The sequence below is a fragment of the Petaurus breviceps genome, unplaced genomic scaffold, assembly GCF_028583685.1.
Source record: "Petaurus breviceps papuanus isolate PSGF00001 unplaced genomic scaffold, PetGlider_PUasm1.0 221, whole genome shotgun sequence".
NCBI classification, from domain to species: Eukaryota; Metazoa; Chordata; class Mammalia; order Diprotodontia; family Petauridae; genus Petaurus; species Petaurus breviceps.
This window is the reverse complement of record NW_027185877.1, coordinates 10,356,945-10,376,142: the sequence shown is the minus strand read 5'-3', so window position 1 is coordinate 10,376,142 and position 19,198 is coordinate 10,356,945. Positions and strand designations below refer to the sequence as shown.

The 19,198-nt window shown below is 38.5% G+C and overlaps 1 protein-coding gene and 1 pseudogene across 1 annotated transcript in view; one reads left to right on the top strand and one right to left on the bottom strand.

The window, feature by feature from the left end:
* The first annotated feature begins 1,379 nt into the window (after positions 1-1,379).
* Positions 1,380-19,198, top strand: part of BICD1 (BICD cargo adaptor 1) — a 204,554-nt gene continuing 186,735 nt past the window's right edge. The window contains exon 1 of the mRNA XM_069094849.1: positions 1,380-1,667. Within this exon, the coding sequence (XP_068950950.1) occupies positions 1,455-1,667 (213 nt within the window). The 5' untranslated portion in view covers positions 1,380-1,454. The remainder of the gene's footprint in view (positions 1,668-19,198) is intronic.
* The window catches only part of LOC138166314 (interleukin-17 receptor B pseudogene), a 5,087-nt pseudogene continuing 2,984 nt past the window's right edge, over positions 17,096-19,198 (bottom strand).

Here is a 19,198-nt window from a genome sequence, read left to right as displayed (position 1 = left end):
TTATACACGTCAATCAACATAACTTTCAACAGAAGAAAGAAGAATGGAAGAAGAGATAGAAGGGTACAAGAAGAGATTTCAGCCAACATGGAATAATGCAAAATGTGCTGGACCCTGCAGTAGCAGAGACCTGACTTCTAAAACCCAGATGTGACCTTTATATGCTGCACGACTAAGAGCAAACTTTTTTTTTTTTAAATCTGTAAAAGAGGGACACCTTATTGGGTGGTTGTAAGGAGCAAATGAAATCAAATGTGTAAAAGTGCCTGGCAAAACTTAAAACTCACATAAATGTCAGTTAGTATTATGAAAGGGTGGAAGGAAAGAAGGATGGAGGAGAGTTAGAAATTTGAAAGCAGATATTGCCCGATAGCGGTCGTGTGTGGTGAGTATATTTTAATTAGAATGCTGCGAACCTGCGTATGGTGGCTGGAGGGTTTTGGAGTCATAGGGTTTGTTGGTTATAGATCAGGAACGAATGCCAGGAAGGACTGCTTTTTCTTAAAGTAAAAGAGCGGGCTGCAGAAAATGTCAAGCTCTTTCTTGCACAGGTCGAGTGAGGGCTCGCAGCACCCCGTCTCGCTCCCTTGCAGCCCCTTCTTCAGTTGTGAACATCCGTACAAAACCCACAGACAGCCCTCCCACGTACTACGTAGGGCCAGGCTCTCCCCTTCCCTCCCGTCCCCCTTTCTTTCCCTTCTCCTCCTCCCCCTTCTTCCCTCTTAGTCTCGTCCCTGGCTCTCTCCACCTCCACCTCGCAGTCGCCACCACCCCAGGCTTCTTATCTCCTCCCACTTGGCTCTGCCAGTAGCCCAAGAGCGGCCGCCTGGGGGCTCTTCGGGGAGACTAGAGTCTCCCTTTAGCCGCTATCCTCCCTCCCTTCCTCCCTCCCTCCCTCCGTCCCTCCCTCCGTCCCTCTATGCCTTTCTTCCATTTGTTTCCTTCCGGAAGAGGGGTGGAAGGGAGGGGACCTGGACTGCATCATTCTGCTCCACTGCTGCAGGGCGGGAGGAGCAGGTGGAAAGGAAAGAGAGACCACTGGCGGCGGAGTGCTGAGACCGCAGTGACGCTGCCCGGGAGAGATGGCGGCCCGAGCCTCTGAATAAGCAGAATAATAAGCCTCTGTATAAGCAGCAGCAGCGCAGCACCATGGTGCACCGCTGCTGAGCCGCCAAGGAGGGGACCAGTCCCGGGGACACATGAATGGTGCAGCAGCTGCAACCTCTTCGCGAATTTTCTTCTTTTCATTCTTCATATTAAATTTCCCTTCAAATAGTCAGCCGCTGCTTGCAGAAAAGCTTCTAGGGACACATTCATCCCTTGAACTGCCACCCCCTTTTATCTTTCTTCTCCCCTCACTCTAATTCCCCTCCCCAGCCCCACCCCACCCCCTGCATCTTTTCTTCCCTCCCGCCTCCACTCACCCCCTCCCGTTTCCATCCATTACCAGAGCTATGGCTGCAGAGGAGGTATTGCAGAGCGTGGATCATTATAAGACTGAGATCGAAAGATTGACTAAGGAGCTCACCGAGACAACCCACGAAAAGATCCAGGCTGCTGAATATGGCCTGGTGGTCCTGGAAGAGAAGCTCACTTTGAAGCAGCAGTATGATGAGCTGGAGGCTGAATACGATGGCCTTAAGCAAGAACTAGAGCAGCTGAAAGAGGTGAGTTTCCAGTTGTCTTTTTTCTCCTCTTGCGGCTCCAAACCTATCATTAAAAATAAATAAAAGAAGGGGATACACAGAATACTTCGGTGGAAAGAAGCTTCATTTTGAAGTCAGAGGACCTGGGTTCAAGTTCTACCTCTGACACATCTGCTTATCTACCTGTGTGACCTTGGGCAAGGCACTTAACTTTTTGGGCCTCAGTTTCCTCATCTGCAAAATGAGGGGATTGGACTAGATGACCTCTGAGGTTTATATGGCACTTGATCTATGATCCTATGAGCTGACTCTTTATATTAATGTGAGCACAGTTGACCAGGTGCTATTGAAAGAGTTCATTGTTTCCATGTTAGGAAAAATACCTATGGAAATAAGTATATATCTGTATATTGGAAGCATGGAGATAGGGTTTGTGGGGGGAGGAGAAATTCATATTTGTATTCAAGTAGATGTATATGAGAAGATTAAGGATGATTTGGAGTGATTAAATAAAAATTTAAATAGCTAATGTTGTTTCTAGCCTGGATTGCACTAAGAATTCTCTAGGTAGTTAATAGATTTGAGTCTGGAGAAGTCACAACTTTATTAAATTAAAAAAATACCTTAGTCATATATCTTTCCTATTATTTAGTCATAAGGAGAAATTACAATATTAGCACCTCTCAAAGGCTTAGCTTCTCTTTTGCTTCAGTCATTCCTGTTATACTGTACAAAAGGAAAACAACTCTTACTGAGTGATCATGTAGATGCCTGGTTTTCACCAATGAGTGAGGTAGCACTCTTCAGTGTGGGCAAAGCTTCAAGGTAGAGATGAGGTCACCCTGCCCAGTAAAAATTAAACCTGAAGTTCTGAAAGCAAATGACTTGAAGAAAAGATAAATCTTGGACTGGGGTGTAACTGTGAAGTGTGGCTTTATATTTTAAATGAGATTATCAATTAGAAATAAAGAATTAGCAGGGAGAGAGATTGGACCTATAATTTCATTGATGTATGGAATTCCCAGATGAGGAAACTCCCTCTATCAATGGAGGAAGGCTTCTTCTCTGTAACTTAGCTTCTCAAGAGTGTTGCCTGGAGCACTGAAAGGTTAAAAAGACTTTCCACTTGCCCACTTGCCACACTGCCACTGCACTAGAGGGTAGGTGGTATTTGATTCCCCTCCCCCCCACAACCCCTTTCTTTGCATCTCTATCTACATTGCCTCTCCTAAGGTACCAATAAGACCATAATATTACAGTTAGAGTATGTATAACTCTTGTTCTACTTGATGTTTGGATGATTTGGGGTTTTGTTTTCAGTCTAGACTTATGGTTTCTTTGCATATGGGCAACAGTTCTGCAACTTAAAGGATTAGAGAATTGCCTGGGATCAGTGAGTGTTTCAGTGACCTGTCAAGTTTTAAACTATCAGTATGTGTCCAAAGAGGAGCTTGAACCCAGGTCCAAATCTAGTCATTTCTCCACCTATGTCTTTTTTGGTATATTATTCTGTAATTATTCAATAAAATGTAGCATGCTGGAGAACAATAATAAAATATTAGTCAATTTTTGATCAAAACTTTTTAAGCAATCTTACGGTACAATTTTTGTAGTTTAGGTAAACCTTAGTCTGTGTTAAAAAATATTCCTGGGACTCTGGATCCTTTCTTGCTACAAATTTATTTTTACATAGACATTTCCTATTTGACAGATATTAATGAAACTAATATACATAAAATATGTGTATATATGTCATGTGTATGTTTTTCATGTAATATGTGTATATATACATGTACACATATATGCATATTACTTCTTATGTGCCAGCCACTATACAAATATTATTTTATTTTATCCACAGCCCTGGTAGGTAGTTGCTATTATGATCCCTGTTTTACAGTTAAGGAAAATGAGGCAAATAGAGATTGAGTGTCTGAGGCTAGATTTGAACTCAAGTCTTATACCAGACCTAGCACACTAGGAAATACAATTTTTTTTTTTTTGCAGGGGGGAAGGCAGGGAAATTGGCAGTTGTCCAAGGTCACAGGGCTAGTAAATGTTAAGTGTCTGAGGCTGCATTTGAACTCAGGTTCTCCTGACTCCAGGGCTGGTGCTCTATTCACTGTGCCACCTAGCTGTCCAGGAAATACATTTTTAAAAGTAGGCAGAATTTTGAAAAACTAAGCAAATCAGTTCTCTCATTTTTTAACACTGACAGAAATGAGAAAAAAGGATCAGTTTAAGGGTCATTGTAAAGACGAGTTAAATTTTATGATTTAAAAAAATAGTGAATGGCTATGGCGGAAACATACTAACCCTCCTTCCCATATTCACATTTTTTTTTTGGCTTTTTGTCAGGGCAGTTGGGGTTGAGTGACTTGCCCAAGGTCACACGGCTAGTAGAGGTTAAGTGTCTGAGGTTGGATTTGAATTCAAGTCCTGATTCCAGGGTCGGTGCTCTATTCACTGCCCTACCTACCTGCTGCCCCTCTCCCCCCCCTCCATATTCATGCTTTTAAAAATATGAAGTGATATCATGTCATTGTTGTAACTTGAAGTCCTTTTAGACTTACTGGAATGGAAACCCTAAAAGTCCTTGAAGTTTAATGCTAAACAGACAATATCCTTATCAAACTCTTCCCCTCTTTCCAACTCTACTTTTACTGTTGAAGGTAGAACCATTCTCCCCATTCTCCAGGCTTCATCTTTTGTGTCTTGCTTAAATCTTCATTCACACTCACCCCACATATGCAAGTCTCACTTCCACTTTCACAGCATCTCTTTCATACATCCCCTTCTCCCTACGCAGGTGCAGGACCTCATCACCTCGCCTCGTCGAGTCACTCCTTATTCTTTCTTATACTCTCTAATAGGAGAGGCCGGATCATTTCTGGGAAAAATCTGTGAAATTGATTTAAATCAGTTTAAGATCAAGAATATCTTTTGATTAGTGCAACTAATAGAAATGCCTTTTGAGTTTACCTTTGGCCAAGTTAAAAGAAAAATCCTTAGAGAGACTGGTTAAAGAGGAGATTGAATAGTTTTGGGAAAATGATTCTCCAGGGTATTCCAAAAAGTTAAATTACTATTGCTCTGTTTGATGAATCAGAAACTAAACTTTGTTCCCTTGTTTAATCTTGATTATGGAATTTTGTCTTTGTTCATGAACCCAATAAACCGAGTAGAAAATGACTTAGATCATGTAGGTTTTCAAAAAGCAGGATGGATCTCTTTTCCTTTGAATTACTCTCTAATCAGAGGTGCTTTCAATAAAATTAATAATTTTGTTTCTGACTGACTTCTGCCTAAAAAAAGCAGAGTACTGAGTTTTCCTTCTCCACTATCCAGAGAAGCAAGCTGGTGGAGGGAATTTGGTTCTGGAGTTATAGTCAAGAAGACCTATGTTCATATCCTACACCTGATGCTTTTTAGTGAGAGTCAGAAAATTCTCCAGGGCATATTTACTAAATCATAGGGTGTTTTTATCTGCATTAATTGATGGAGTTACCACAGATTTTTGATGTATTCACTGTATGTATTGGATCTTCTAATTGCCTATTTAGATAAGCTAAGTAATTTTCAGCATGTGTTCTTGAGAGAAAGGTATATACATGTGTGTATATATATACAGACATATATATACATACATATATATATATATATATATATATATATACAGAGAGAGAGAGAGAACAAGAGAGAAACTGGCATTTATTATCAGCTATGTGCTAAGCATTGTATTAAATGCTTTACAGTTATCTCATTTACTCTTATGACCATAAATTGACAAAAATCACAATGCAAACAACTATACTAGTTCAATATCAGTTTATTTCTGTGATTTCCTTCATGTCATCTTTCCTGAAAAAGATACCATTTGGACAAAACATATTACTTGGGAAATCTTTATAGTTTTGCAAATAGGAGATCTGCTATTGATTACAGTATTATTTCAAAGAAAACATGACCTTCAGCAAGTGATGTCATTTTATCACAGTTCGTAGGTTTAAGAGAACCTTGATTAATTTCTTTTTTCTTTCCAAATACTGCTCTAGTCTAAAGACTGAATCAATTATTAGGAATATACAAAAGAAAATATTTATTCTACCTTGGATAGCTAAAGTTTATTAATGGTAATATGTAGTTTAGTCTTGACAGGTCATTTTATTTTTGATAACAGCACACAAATATTTTCACTATTTGTATTCGTTTGTGTGATAGCCTGTCTCATACTCAGTCTGGTTCCTTGATATTTTAGTTCTGATATTGGAATAAAATAAAACATTCAGCTCATTTATCAGCCCTGTAAATTGTAAGTAGAAAATGTGTTAAGTCAGAGAGATTTTCAAAAACAAGACAGATCTCTTTCCCTTTGGATTTATCTCTCTATAAGGAGAGATATTTCAAATAGAATTAATAAATTTGTTTCTGAAAGCCTTGTTTCCAAATACTGTTGACTCTACCTTTGCAGCATCTCTCCTCTGATACTGCTACTACCTTGGTAAAGGCCCTCATCACCTCAAGCTTGTATTATATTATCTGTAATACCATCATATTACAGTAGCCTTCTAGTTGGTCTCCTTGTCTCATCTCTCCTCGCTCTAGTTCATCCTCCATTCCCTATCAAAGCGACATTCCACATCAGCCTCTACTTCATAAACTCCTTTGCCTCCCTGTTACTTGAAATATCAAATATAAAATCCTGTGTTTGACTTTTAAAGCCCTTTGTAATCTGGCCCCTTTCTACCTCCCCTCCATGTGGATGCTTGCTGTTCCTGGCATTAGCTACTCCATCCCCCTACTCCTTCTTAGCTTTCCAGTCTTCTTACACCTTACTCCTCTCCACATACTGTATTACCAGTGACATCAGTGTCTTTGATGTTCTCGACACAAGGTGCTCCATGTCTTCACTCTGAATTTGTACTGGCCACTCCCCATACTTAGAACTCTCTTCCTACTCACCTTTGTCTCCTGGCTTCTGTGGCTTCCTTCAAATCTCAACTTTTAGATTTTATGCTACCTTCTTCAAGAAACCTTTTCTGGTTCCCCTTAATATAAGCACTTCCCTCTGTGATTATTTCCAATTAGTCATATCTATTGATTTTTCTATCTTGTTTGTATGTGGTTGTTTCTATATTGTCTCTCATTAGATTGTGAGTTCTCTGAGGGCAGAGAGTGTTTTTGCTTTTCTCTGTGACCCCAGCACTTATCAAAGTACTTGAAATGTAGTACGCACTTAATAAAAACTTGTCAACACCATTCCCTTGGCCAGGAAGGCTCCTTCTTGGTCTAGTGCTTCCCTTCTCCATAAGAAAATACTTATGATCCACAGGACTGGGAATGGTGACTTGTTGAGGGACCTTGGGACATTTACCAGTATGGGAAGCACATAAGTGGGCCTTTTTTGCTGTTAGATGAACAGGAAACTCATATGGTCACACATTTGAACAAGGCTATTCCAAAACAGCAAGACCTATTTTGTATATATGTATATGTGTCTGTATGGGTATACACACATATTTATACACATACACACATATGTATGTATATAGATATATGCATGTACACATGTGTGTATGTGATAGTAATGGCAATTAAAGATTCCCCTGTATTGGCTTGGTTTTCAAATTGATTGTGTTAAAACCCAGAGTTTGTTAATCCCACCTGTGGGATGGGCTTGTTGATGTGAAAAGAAAGTCCTGAACTGGGAGGAGCTGGTGATGTAGATTTGGAGACACAAGAGAGAGGCGGAAGATCTTTTTTGGAAGCAGCACCTCGTGGAGAGAGAGAGACTAAGAGAATTGCTGGTGGCCGCTTTGAATTGCCCTGGACTTTTGAGACCTGCCCCCTGAGCTGCCAAGGACTGAGGAGACATGGCTGTTTTGCTGGTACTTTGTCTGTCTGTTTTGATGTTATTTTGCCAGATTTGTCCACTGGTGAAAGACTGTCCTTTTGTTGAAGAAGTCCTGGAACCTGGCTGTACGCTAAGAAGGCCTGCGACTGTCCTGCAGACAGAGAGTGAATACTGTCCACTGGTGAGGGACAGTACTGTTGTTGCAGGGGTCTGGAGACTGTCCGGCAGACAGAGTGAATACTGTCCACTGGTGAGGGACAGTGCTGTTGTTGCAGGGGTCTGGGAGCCTTTCTGTTGGTTCAGAAGCCCTGAAGAAGGATTTTCTTGTTGTATGTTTACAGAAATCCTGGGAGAGGGCTTTGCTAATGTGTTCAGGGGTTCTAGGACTGTTCTACAGACAGAGGATAAATTCATGAAGGGACTGGCAATGTATCTTATGGCCTTGCTAAGCCTTGTCTCCCCAGGAACTAAGATTGCTGAGAACTTGCCTCGTGTCAAGATGAAGAAAAGACCTCCATTTGGGTATTAAGTGCTGTGTTTAAACTTGATGTAACTCTGGGGTAGATTCAATTGTGATCCAGGGGTGGGGAACTTTTGACCTTATGTTTGGAAACTAATCTACATTTGAGAAGAGGGGCTTTGTGGTGGACTTAATTAAGGTATAGCCTAGGGGTGGAGAAGTATTTAGAACAGAGACTTTGTAATTGATTGAATGATTGGAAGATCCTGGGGTGGGGTAGTACTTAGAGATTATTTAATCACACTTAGTAAATGCTGTATTTGGAATGATGTCATGTTTTGATCTTCTCTGTTCTTGGTTTGTCACTAAATAAAATAGAGAGCACCTATGCTGGTATTTTGAACCTGGGAAGTTGCCTTCTTTTGGCATTACATTACAGTGTATCATTTGTGGAAGAGATAAAAGTGACATATCAATATCTTATACTTTCCAGATTATTATTAAAACTGATATTTACAGTTTTCATAACACTTTTCTCATAGCAGACCCTAGATCTAATTTCTGATTCTGATTTTTCAGATGCTCTATGGAAAATTCCAAATTATAAAGGCAATCCAAGAAGGTCCACATATCTCATTTTTGTACCTTAAGAGGTCAAGTCATACTCTATTCATGTCAAAATGAGGAATCTAATTCCTAAGTTATTACTCTCTCCTTTGTGACAAATTGGTTTCATACCCTTTTCTAGTCATCAGAGGTATCACTAATAATATAGCTATTGGCTTAATGACCTTGTACAATATCCAAATTATCTTCCCTCCCATCTTCCCTCATTGAGAAGGCAAGCAATTTGATAAAGGTTATACATGTGCAGTCATGCAAACACATTTCCACATTAGTCATGTTGTAAAAGAAAACCAGACAAAAAACTTCAAGAAAAATAAAGTTTAAAAAAACAACAACCCAGTATGCTTAGCTCTGCATTCAGATTCTATCCATTTTTTTTCTCTGGAGATGCATGACATTTTTCATCACAAGTCCTTCAGAATTTTCTTGGATCTTTGTATAGCTGAGAATAGCTAAGTCATTCACAGTTGATCATCATACAATATTGCTGTTACTGTGTACATTATTCTCTTGGTTCTCCTTACTTCACTTTGCATCTGTTCATGTAAATCTTTCCAGGTTTTTCTGAAAGCATCCTGCTCATCTTTTCTTATAGCACAATAATATTCCATCACAATCATATACCACAGACTTGTTCAGACATTCCCTAATTAATGGGCATTCCCTCAATTTCCAGTTCTTGGCCACCACAAAAAAGTTGCTATAAATATCTTTATACATATAGATCCTTTTCCTTTCTTCTGGATCTCTTTGGGATACAGACTAGTAGTGGTATTGCTGGGTCAAAGCGTTGCACAGTTTCATAGCCCTTTGAGAATAGTTAGTTTTCAATTGCTTTCTAGAATGGTTGGATCAATTCACAACTACTAGAAGGGATTTCTTAGTACAATTTCGCTTCTCAAGGAGTAGAGTCACACCTACCTCTAATCTGAACTACAGGATTTAGTGACTGAAGAGTTGTTAAAACATTCATTCTTATCCACAGAAGACCTATTTTAACATATTAGAAAGAGGCCTTCTGCGAGGGCTTCCATCTTCCCATGAGTCACTTGTGTTTGTCTCATTGTGTCACTTGGACTGTCAGTCTTATACCTGTAATCTCCTTTTACATGTATACATAGATGAGTCATGTGCTTCCACCTCACTGCTACTGTTGGGTCTCAATCTAGCTCTGGTTCTGGGAAATGAAGCTGTTTATGTAACTGTATCTTAGGAAGTCAGCATTTTCCACCATAGATCTTGTGCATTTTTTTTATTTAGGTGAAAAAAGGGCTTTCTGTAGGAATTAAGGGTAAGCAAATTCTAGGCACCTTTGAATACACTAATATAAATGAGCCAGATGAGGATAAATGTAGGGATTTATAGAGTTCCTTGGTGTTTAAGGGATGCACTTATGAATTCTACAGCTATTCTGTTTCTCTCTACTGTCTCCTATCCTTCCTCCAGTGGAATGAATATTATCTAATCAGCCTGTGTCGAGGTTCTTAGAAGGCTGAAAAAAGGAGGAAAAAAAAAACAAACTGAAGTGTAATGTTTGACTGATCTGCTTGCATCTTTAAATCTTAGAACTCAGAATAAGCCTATTTACATTTTAGGAGAATACATAGTATCTGGAGGAATTTCCTTAAGTAGCTTTGTTGCATGACTTTGTGTGGGTTGGTAATACAAGGTTCAGAATGCTGTCTCTTGTTTTTTCTTCTTAAAAACTGCATACTAATGTAAAATAAAATGCCACCAATTGGCAAGGACCTCAGAATTTAGTTTTCAAAAATGCTTTTTAGCCTTTTGTCTTATAAGACATGTGTACTTTTATTTCTGTGAAAGAGCTTCTGTTCTAGTGGATTATTGAAGCTGACCTCAATGTGAGGTGATTGGATGGGGAAAGAATGTTGAGTTGAAGATAGCTAGCTAAATGTTACCCTCATAAATGATCTGCTTTGGGTTTTGTGGCCTATTTTGTTTTGTTTTAGCCCAATTTGATTTTTTTTCCTGCTAATGTCCATTGTGTGCTCATTTAATAAAACCTAAAGGAAAAAGATGATAGGCATATTTGTTGCAAAAAAAGAAACACATAATTTATAATCTGAAATAAAGCATAGATAACATGTAAATAATCTGTATATGTATAATACAGTCATTTGTATTTTTCATATCACTGATTGATCTAAATTTGGTATGTTAATTTAGTACAGATCCCTTATTTTGTTAATTTGGGAACTCCTTCCAAAGTTGCAGATTGTACCATATTCTTGCCCTCTCACACTGTGCAATTCTTATCCACAGAAGACCTATTTTAACATATTAGAAAGAGGCCTTCTGCGAGGGCTTCCATCTTCCCATGAGTCACTTGTGTTTGTCTCATTGTGTCACTTGGACTGTCAGTCTTATACCTGTAATCTCCTTTTACATGTATACATAGATGATTATGTCAAGATGCCCTAGCATAGTAGAAAGCAGTTTGGACCTTTAGTCAAGAGGATCCGGGTTCAAAACCTGCCTTTCAAACATTCTAGTGTGTAACTATAGACAAATCACCCTCTCAGTGCCTGCAAGCAATTCTTGAAGACTATGAATTGTTGTTCTTCATAAGTGGAGGGAGTTTTTATTCTGGGAGTTCTCTAAGGTGACTAAATCACAGTTATAGACCTAAAATAAAAATTATGCTACTTCTTGTAGACAAGTTATCATTGGTAATACATATGTTGCAGCTATGTACATTCATCCTATCTCTCTTTTGTCCTTTCAATCTATAATTTCATTTATCTGGAGGTTGTGATAATCTCTGCCATATAGCATCAATAAAAGAGTAAAAATATGGGTTTTTGTATCAGGGAATAATGTGGGATCATTGAGAGCACCAAGCAGTTTCCCAAATGCAACATAGTCTATTCTCTTTTTCCTGTTCACTTCTGGGCTCAGACATTGTTTTCTGTATTGTTTGTTCATGACAGATATACAGATGGAATAGTTTTATTGAACAAGCATTAGGTATTCTTCAATCATTCCGTGTTCCTTGTTTGTATTGTTAAGTACTCTCTTTTTAAAAATTTAATATTTTATTTTTCCCCAATTACCTGTAAAAACAATTTTTAGCATTTGTTTTTTTAAATTATGAATTCCCAGCTCTCTCCCTTTTCACCTTTCCTTCCCCCTCATTGAGAAGACAAACAATTTGATACAGGTTAAACATTTGCAGTTGTGCAAAACATATTTCTGTATGTCATGTTGTGAAAGAAAACACCACCCCTGCCCCCAGAAAAATAAATTTTTTTTAAAAAGTGTGCTTTGATCTGCATACAGACTCTATCAGTTCTTTCTCTAAAGGTGGATAGAATTTTTCATCATAAATCCTTCAGAATTGTCTTGTATAATTGTATTGCTGAGAATAGCTAAGTTATTCATAGCTAATCATCATAAAATATTACTGTTACTATGTACAGTGTTCTCTTGGTTCAGCTCACTTCAGTTTGTATCAGTTCATGTTAAGACTTTCCAGTTTATTTTATTATTAATTTATTTTGAGCTTAAATACTAAAACTTAAATACACAGCAAGAAAAAAGAAACAAACTTTCTTAAGAAAAAAAGCATTGACATGAGCACAACAGAACATGAGAGGATTCAAAATATACAGCAATAAATTCCTTTCAAGAAAGCCTATTTAAGTGGGGAAGGGGATAAGAGGGAGGATGATAGAAGGGAGGGCAGATTCGGGTAGAGGGTAGTTAGAAACAAACACTTTTGAAAAGGGACAGGGTCAAAGGAGAAAATAGAAAAAGTGAGGGGCAGGATAGGATGGAGGGAATTATAGTTAGTCTTTCACAATATAACTACCATGGAAATGTTTTGTGTAACTACACATGTACAACCTGTATTGAATTGCTTATCTTCCCAGCGGGGGTGGGTGAGGAGAGAAGGGAAAAAATATCTAGAACTCAAAAGTTTTAAAAAACAAATATTTTTTAAAAATTGCTTTTTACGTGCAACTGGGAAATAAGATATACAGGCACTGGGGTATAGAAATCCATCTTGCCCTACTAGAAAGTTGGGCGGGGATGAGGGAAGATATAAAAGATAACAGATTGGGGGAAGAGGTATTTAGTAAGCTTGCTATTTTGGTGTGGGGGGTAGGGGAAAGATGGGGAGAAAAATTGTAACTCAAAGTCTCATGGAAATGAATGTTGAAAACTAAAAATAAATAAATAAATTGGAAAAAATAAAATAAAAACATAATTGTTCAGAGATACAAAAAAAAAAGAAAGCCTGTTTAATAAATACTACACATTGTGTTCAGAGCTGTCCATCTTTTCATCTTTTCTTTGCTTCCTTGTGAGTTTTCTTTTGTTCTCTGATGTGCACTTTTTACTTTGTTCTTTTCCCCCCTTCCTCCCCCCCAAGAAGACTGCAATTAAGCGTGTATATATCCACATTCATACACACATACACATATATGTATATATGTGTGTATACATATATGCATATATACACACAAACACATATGCACATATACTCCTATATGCATACATATACTTAGATATCTATAATCACATAGACATATACTTTCATGTGCACCTATGTAAGACTGTACTATACTTATTTGTCATCTATTTTTTCTGAGGGTGGATAACATTTTCCTTCATAAGTCCAATTCTTTCCATATTTTTCCAAGTCTACCAACTCATAATTTTCTATACTATAGCAATATTCCAACCTTATGTAGTGTAGTTATTTTAAATAGTCTAAAACAGGGCTTCTTAAACTTTTCCCACTCATGACCCCCCAGTGCTTCACAACCCACAGTTTAAGAAGCACCCAGCTGTCCACCCTCCCGTTAGTGCCCACAGCCAGCAGAGCCCCTGCCGAGTTGCTTCTGTACTCACCGGGCAGGTATCCTCCCCAGGCTGTATCTCAGCAGCACAGCTGAGCCTTCTTAAACAATATTGAGTAATATGACTGACATGTAATGTAGTTTCCCTATTTTTATCTTTTGATTAAATCTATTTTAGCTTTAACTTTGTCTGAGATCATGATTACTATCCCTACTTTTTTCCCTAATAAATTCTACTCCTAATCTTTTTTTATGTTTATCTCTTATTTCCTATCCCTACTGACTCCTCTACTTTACCTCTAATCAGCTACCTTGACCTCCTTTTACTTAACCTACCCCCTCACCGATCCCTCCTTTATCCTCACTTCCCACTCTTTCCTCTTGTCATTTCCTCCCCTTATCCTTTCTCCCTCCCTATCCACTTAGCCTTTTATTTTTTCTGAATTTTGACTTTTATACCCATTCAAATATATGTATATTTATGTGTGTATATATGTATACATGTATTGTTCCCTCTTTAGCCCATTCGTGATGAGAGCAGGGTTCTAGAACTGCCAGCCCTCTGCCCCCATCAGATTCCTCTATATCATTTCTTCCTCTCATACTTCATTGGTTTATGATTTTGCTTTTTAGAAATCACATCATACTCAGTTCTACTGAATCTTTCTTTTTTAATCATAGCTCTCAAGCATTTCTATTATTATATTTTCTCTTCTTGGATCTATTCTCTAGATCAGTTGTTTTTCTTAAGAAATGTTTCAGGGGTGGCTAGGTGGCGCAGTGAATAGAGTGCCGGCCATGGAGTCAGGAGGACTTGGGTTCAGATCCAGCCTTAGACACTTAAGACACACACACACACACACACACACACACACACACACACACACAAACTAGCAGTGTGACCTTGGGCAAGTCACTTAACCCCAGTTGCCCTCCAAAAAGAAAAAAAAGTGTTTCACAATTCTCTTCTATTTGTTCATTAAATAATTTTTTTAATTTGCTTTTTGGAGGTGGGAAGACAGGGCAATTGGGGTTAAGTGACTTGCCCAAGGTCACATAGCTAGTAAATGTGAAGTGTCTGAGGCTGGATTTGAACTCAGGTCCTCCTGACTCCAGGGCCGGTGCTCTATTCACTGTGCCACCTAGCTGTCCCAGGTCCTGTGATTTTTCTTAGGATCTTCTCCAGTTGTCCCAGGAGAACCACTGTTCTGCCTCAACTCTTGTTTCTTTTTACCCTCTACATTCTCCTGAGATGCTGTTTTGTCTTGCATGTGGGGGAAATCTGGAGAGCTTGGAATTTTCTGACCTACTCTGCCATCTTTCCAGAATCTTCCCTTTCCACGTTTTTCTGAGAGCATCCTGGTCATCATTTCTTATAGCAGAATAGTATTCCATCACAATCATATAACATATTTTGTTCAGCCATTCCCCAATTGATAAGCATACCTTCAATTTCAAATTCTTTGCCACCACAAAAAGAGTGACCATAAGAAATTTTGTACGTAAGTCCTTTTCCTTTTTCCTTTTTAACTCTTTGGAATATAGACCTAGTAGTGTTATTGTTGGATCAATGGGTATGCATGGTTTTATAGCTCTTTGGGAATAGTTCCATATTGCTCTCTAGAATGGTTCAATCAGTTCATAACTCTACCAAGAGTTCATTAGTGTCTCACTTTTCACTTTTCCCATGTCCACTCCAACATTTGTCATTTTCCTTTTCTGTCATATTAATCAATCTGATAGGTATGAGGTGGTACCTCAGAATTATTTTAATTTGCATTTCTCTCATCAATAGTGATTTAGAGCATTTTTTCATATGATTATATATAGCTTTGATTTCTTTATCTGAAAACTGCCTATTCATATACTTTGACCAGTTAGGGAATGATTTGTATTCTTATAAATTTGACTCAGTTCTCTGTGTATTTGAGAAATGAGGCCTTTACCAGAAAACACTTTTTTCACAGTTATGATTATTTTGTATTTCCCTCCATCCTACTTTTCCTCCTGTTTATCCGACTTTCTCTCTCTTTTCACCCTGGCCATCCTCCAAAGTGTTTGCTTCTGACTATTGCCTTTCTCAATCTGCCCTCTCTTTTTATCAGCCCCACCTACTTTTCTTATTCCCTTCTCCTCCTACTTCTCTGTAGGGTAAGGTAAATTTCTATACTCAATTCAGTGTGTATGTTATTCTCTCTTCCGGGCAATTCTGATGAGTCTGAGGTTTAAATGCCCTCCCACTCTCCTCCATCTTCTCCTCCACTGTGAAAGCTCTTTTGCACCTCTTTTATGTGAGATAACTTACTCTATTCTACTTTTCCCTCCCCCCTTCTCCCAGGACATTCCTCTTTCTCACCCCTTAATTTTATTTTTTGGGATATCATCTTTTCATATTCAACTCACACCCATGCCTTCTGTACATACTCCTTCTAACTGCCCTAATAATGATAAAGTTCTTAGGTATTATAAGTATCTCCCCATGTAGGAATATAAACAGTTTAACTTTATTGAATTCTTTATGATTTCTCTTTCCTGTTTACCTTATTATGCTTCTCTTGAGAGTCTTATATTTGAAAGTCAAATTTTCTGTTCAACTTGTCTTTTCATCAGGAATGATTGAAAGGCCTCTATTTCATTGAAAATTCATTTTAAATCCTAAAAGATCATATACTCAGTTTTGTTAAGTAGGTGATTCTTGGCTTCCAGAATATCAAGTCCTCTGATGCTGTAAGACAGAAGCTGTGAAATCTTGTGTTATTTTGACTGTGACTCCACAATATTTGAATTGTTCCTTTCTGAATGTTTGCAGTATTTTTTTCCTTGACCTGGAAGCTCTGGAATTTGGCTAAAATATTCCTATGAGTTTTCATTTTGGAATCTCTTTCAGGAGTTGATTGGTGAGTTCTTTTAATTTCTGTTTTACCCTCTGGTTCTAGGATATAAGGATGGTTTTATTTGATAATTTCTTGGAAGCTGATGTCTAGGCTCTTTTTTGATCATGACTTTCAGGTAGTCCATTAATTCTTAAATAATCTTTCCTTGATGTGTTTTCTAGGCCAGTTGTTCTTCCAATGAGATATTTCACATTTTCTTCTATTTTTTTCATTCTTTTGATTGTTTTGTTGTTTCTTGCTATCTCATAGAGTCATTAGCTTCCACTTGCCCAATTCTTACTCTTTTTAAAAAATGTTAATCCTTTTATTCCAATTTGTTTTCTAAAAAATAATTTCCCTTGAGATTCTAGACCTTTTGTTCTTCCAAATGAGCTATATTGTTATTTGTTTAACTACAGGTTACCCCCTGGTTGGTTTCTTAGGAGCAAAAATAGTGACTTCAAAGTTGTGAGGATCAGTGGAGAGAAGTTTTATGTGCTTAATTAGCAAATGCTTATGTGACTAAAAATACGTGACTGGGAGCCTGATTCACTTAGGCACTTATCTAAATGATAGTCTTCCCCTCCCTCCCAATTTCCTAGGCCCCTGCTGCCCCATCCCCCCCAGAAGCTGAGCACACATCCCTCTTCCAAAGGGTCAAGGTGTTATTAAACAATGACTCTGTTTCATTTAGTGTTTGTGTGGCCACAAGGGAAGCTCTTGAACATTTTTCCCCTCTGCTTCCTGAAGTGTGCTGTGTTCCTCCTGTTCCCTTGATCCTTTGTCTCCTTGCAGTAGTGTGGAGATAATTAGCAGAGGTGAGCTGGCCGAGAGGCGTGTGGCAGGTCCCCAGAATTGATGGTGAGGAGGTCTCTACAGAAGGGGTCGGTGTCTTTCATGAATTGGTACCTGGGACAAACACTGAGAGCACTGTGATCCTTGGCCAAAGTAGCCTTCCCAAACTAGATGACCAGTTACTTGTCCAGGGAAGCCTGGCTTTTCAGGTTGCTGCAGAAAAGTTTTTTTTTCAATTAATTAATTAATTTTTAGATTCCAACATTCACTTCCACAAGATTTTGAGTTACAATATTTTTCTCCCCATCTTTCCCATACCCCACTTCAAAATAGCAAGCTTACTGAATACCCTTTCTCCAATCTGTTGTCTCTTATATCCTCCCCATCACCCCCCCCCCCACTTTCTAGTAGGTCAAGATGGGTTTCCTTTTCTTTTTCTTTTCTTTTGGGGTTAAGTGACTTGCCCAAGGTCACATGGCTATTTTTTGTGGTAAGTGTCTGAGGCCAGATCCAAACTCAGGTCCTCCTGACTCCAGGTCTGGTTCTCTATTTACTGCGCCACCTAGCTGCCCCAAGATGGGTTTCTATTCCCCAGTACCTGTATATCTTATTTCCCAGTTGCATGTAAAAAACAAATTTTTAAACATTTGTTGTTAAAACTTTGAGTTCCAGATTTTTTCCCTTTTTCCCTCCTTACCCACCCTCACTGGGAAGATAAGCAATTCAATATAGGTTGTACATGTGTAGTTACCCAAATCATTTCCATAGTTAGTTATATTGTGAAAGACTAACTACATTTCCCTCTATCCTATCCCACCCCCCCCTTATTCTATTTTCTACTTTGACCCTATCCCTTTTCTTTTCTTTTTTTTTTTTTTAAAGCAATTGGGGTTAAGTAACTTGCTAAATAACTTACATGGCCAGTTATTATTTCTGGGTGTGGTGCTGAGTATCTGAGCCCGGATTTGATCCAGGTCATTCTGACACTGGAGCCGGTGCTCTTACTTGCTGAGCCACCTGGCCGCCCCTAAGCAATTGGGGTTGAGTAACTTGCTCAAGGTTACATGGCCAGGTGTTTCTGGGTGGGTGCTAAGTGTCTGAGCCCGGGATTCGATCTCCAGGTCTTCTCAACACTGGAGCCGGTGCTCTTACTCGCTGTGCTACCTGGCTGCCCCACCCTATCCCTTTTCAAAAATGTTTGCTTCTAACTACCCTTTCCCCCAATCTGCCCTCCCTTCTATCCTCCCTCCTCTTATCCCCTACCCCGCTATTTTCCTGTAGGGTAAGATAACCCAATTGAGTGTGTATGTTATTCCCTCCTTGGGCCAAATTCAATGAGAATCAGGTTGTCCCATTCCCTTTCACCTTCCTGCTCTCTCCTTCCATTGTAACAGTTTTCTCTTGCCTCTTTTATATGAGATAATTTACCCTAATCTATCTCTCCCTTTCTCCTTCTCCTAATATATTTCTCTCTCACCTCTTAATTTTATTTTTGAGATATCATCCCTTCATATTCAATTCATCCTGTGCCCTCTGTCTATGTATACATGGACATACATATGCCTACACTCACATACATATTTATATATACATACACCCTCCTATACATACATATTTGTATGTATACATACATATATATATTCCCTTCAACTGTCCTCATACTGAGAAGTCTTATGAGTTACAATTATCATTTTTCCATGTAGGAATGTAAGTAGTTCAACTTTAATAAGTTCCTTATGATTTCTTTTTCTTGTTTACCTTTTCATGCTTCTCTTGCTTCTTATATCTGAATGTCAAATTTCTGTTTAGCTCTGGTTTTTTCATCAAGAATTCTTGAAAATCCTCTATTTCATTGAATAACCATATTTTTCCCTGTAGCGTTGTACTCAGTTTTTCTGGGTAGGTGATTCTTGGTTTTAATTCTAACTCCTTTGACCTCCAGAATATCATATTTGAAGCCCTTAGATCCCTTAATGTAGAAACTACTAGGTCTCTGTTATCCTGATTGTGTCTCCACAGTACTCAAATTGTTTCTTCCTGACTGCTTGCAGTATTTTCTCCTTGACCTGGTGTATCAGCAATGCCATATTCACAATGCCTATAGAGATTACAAATAT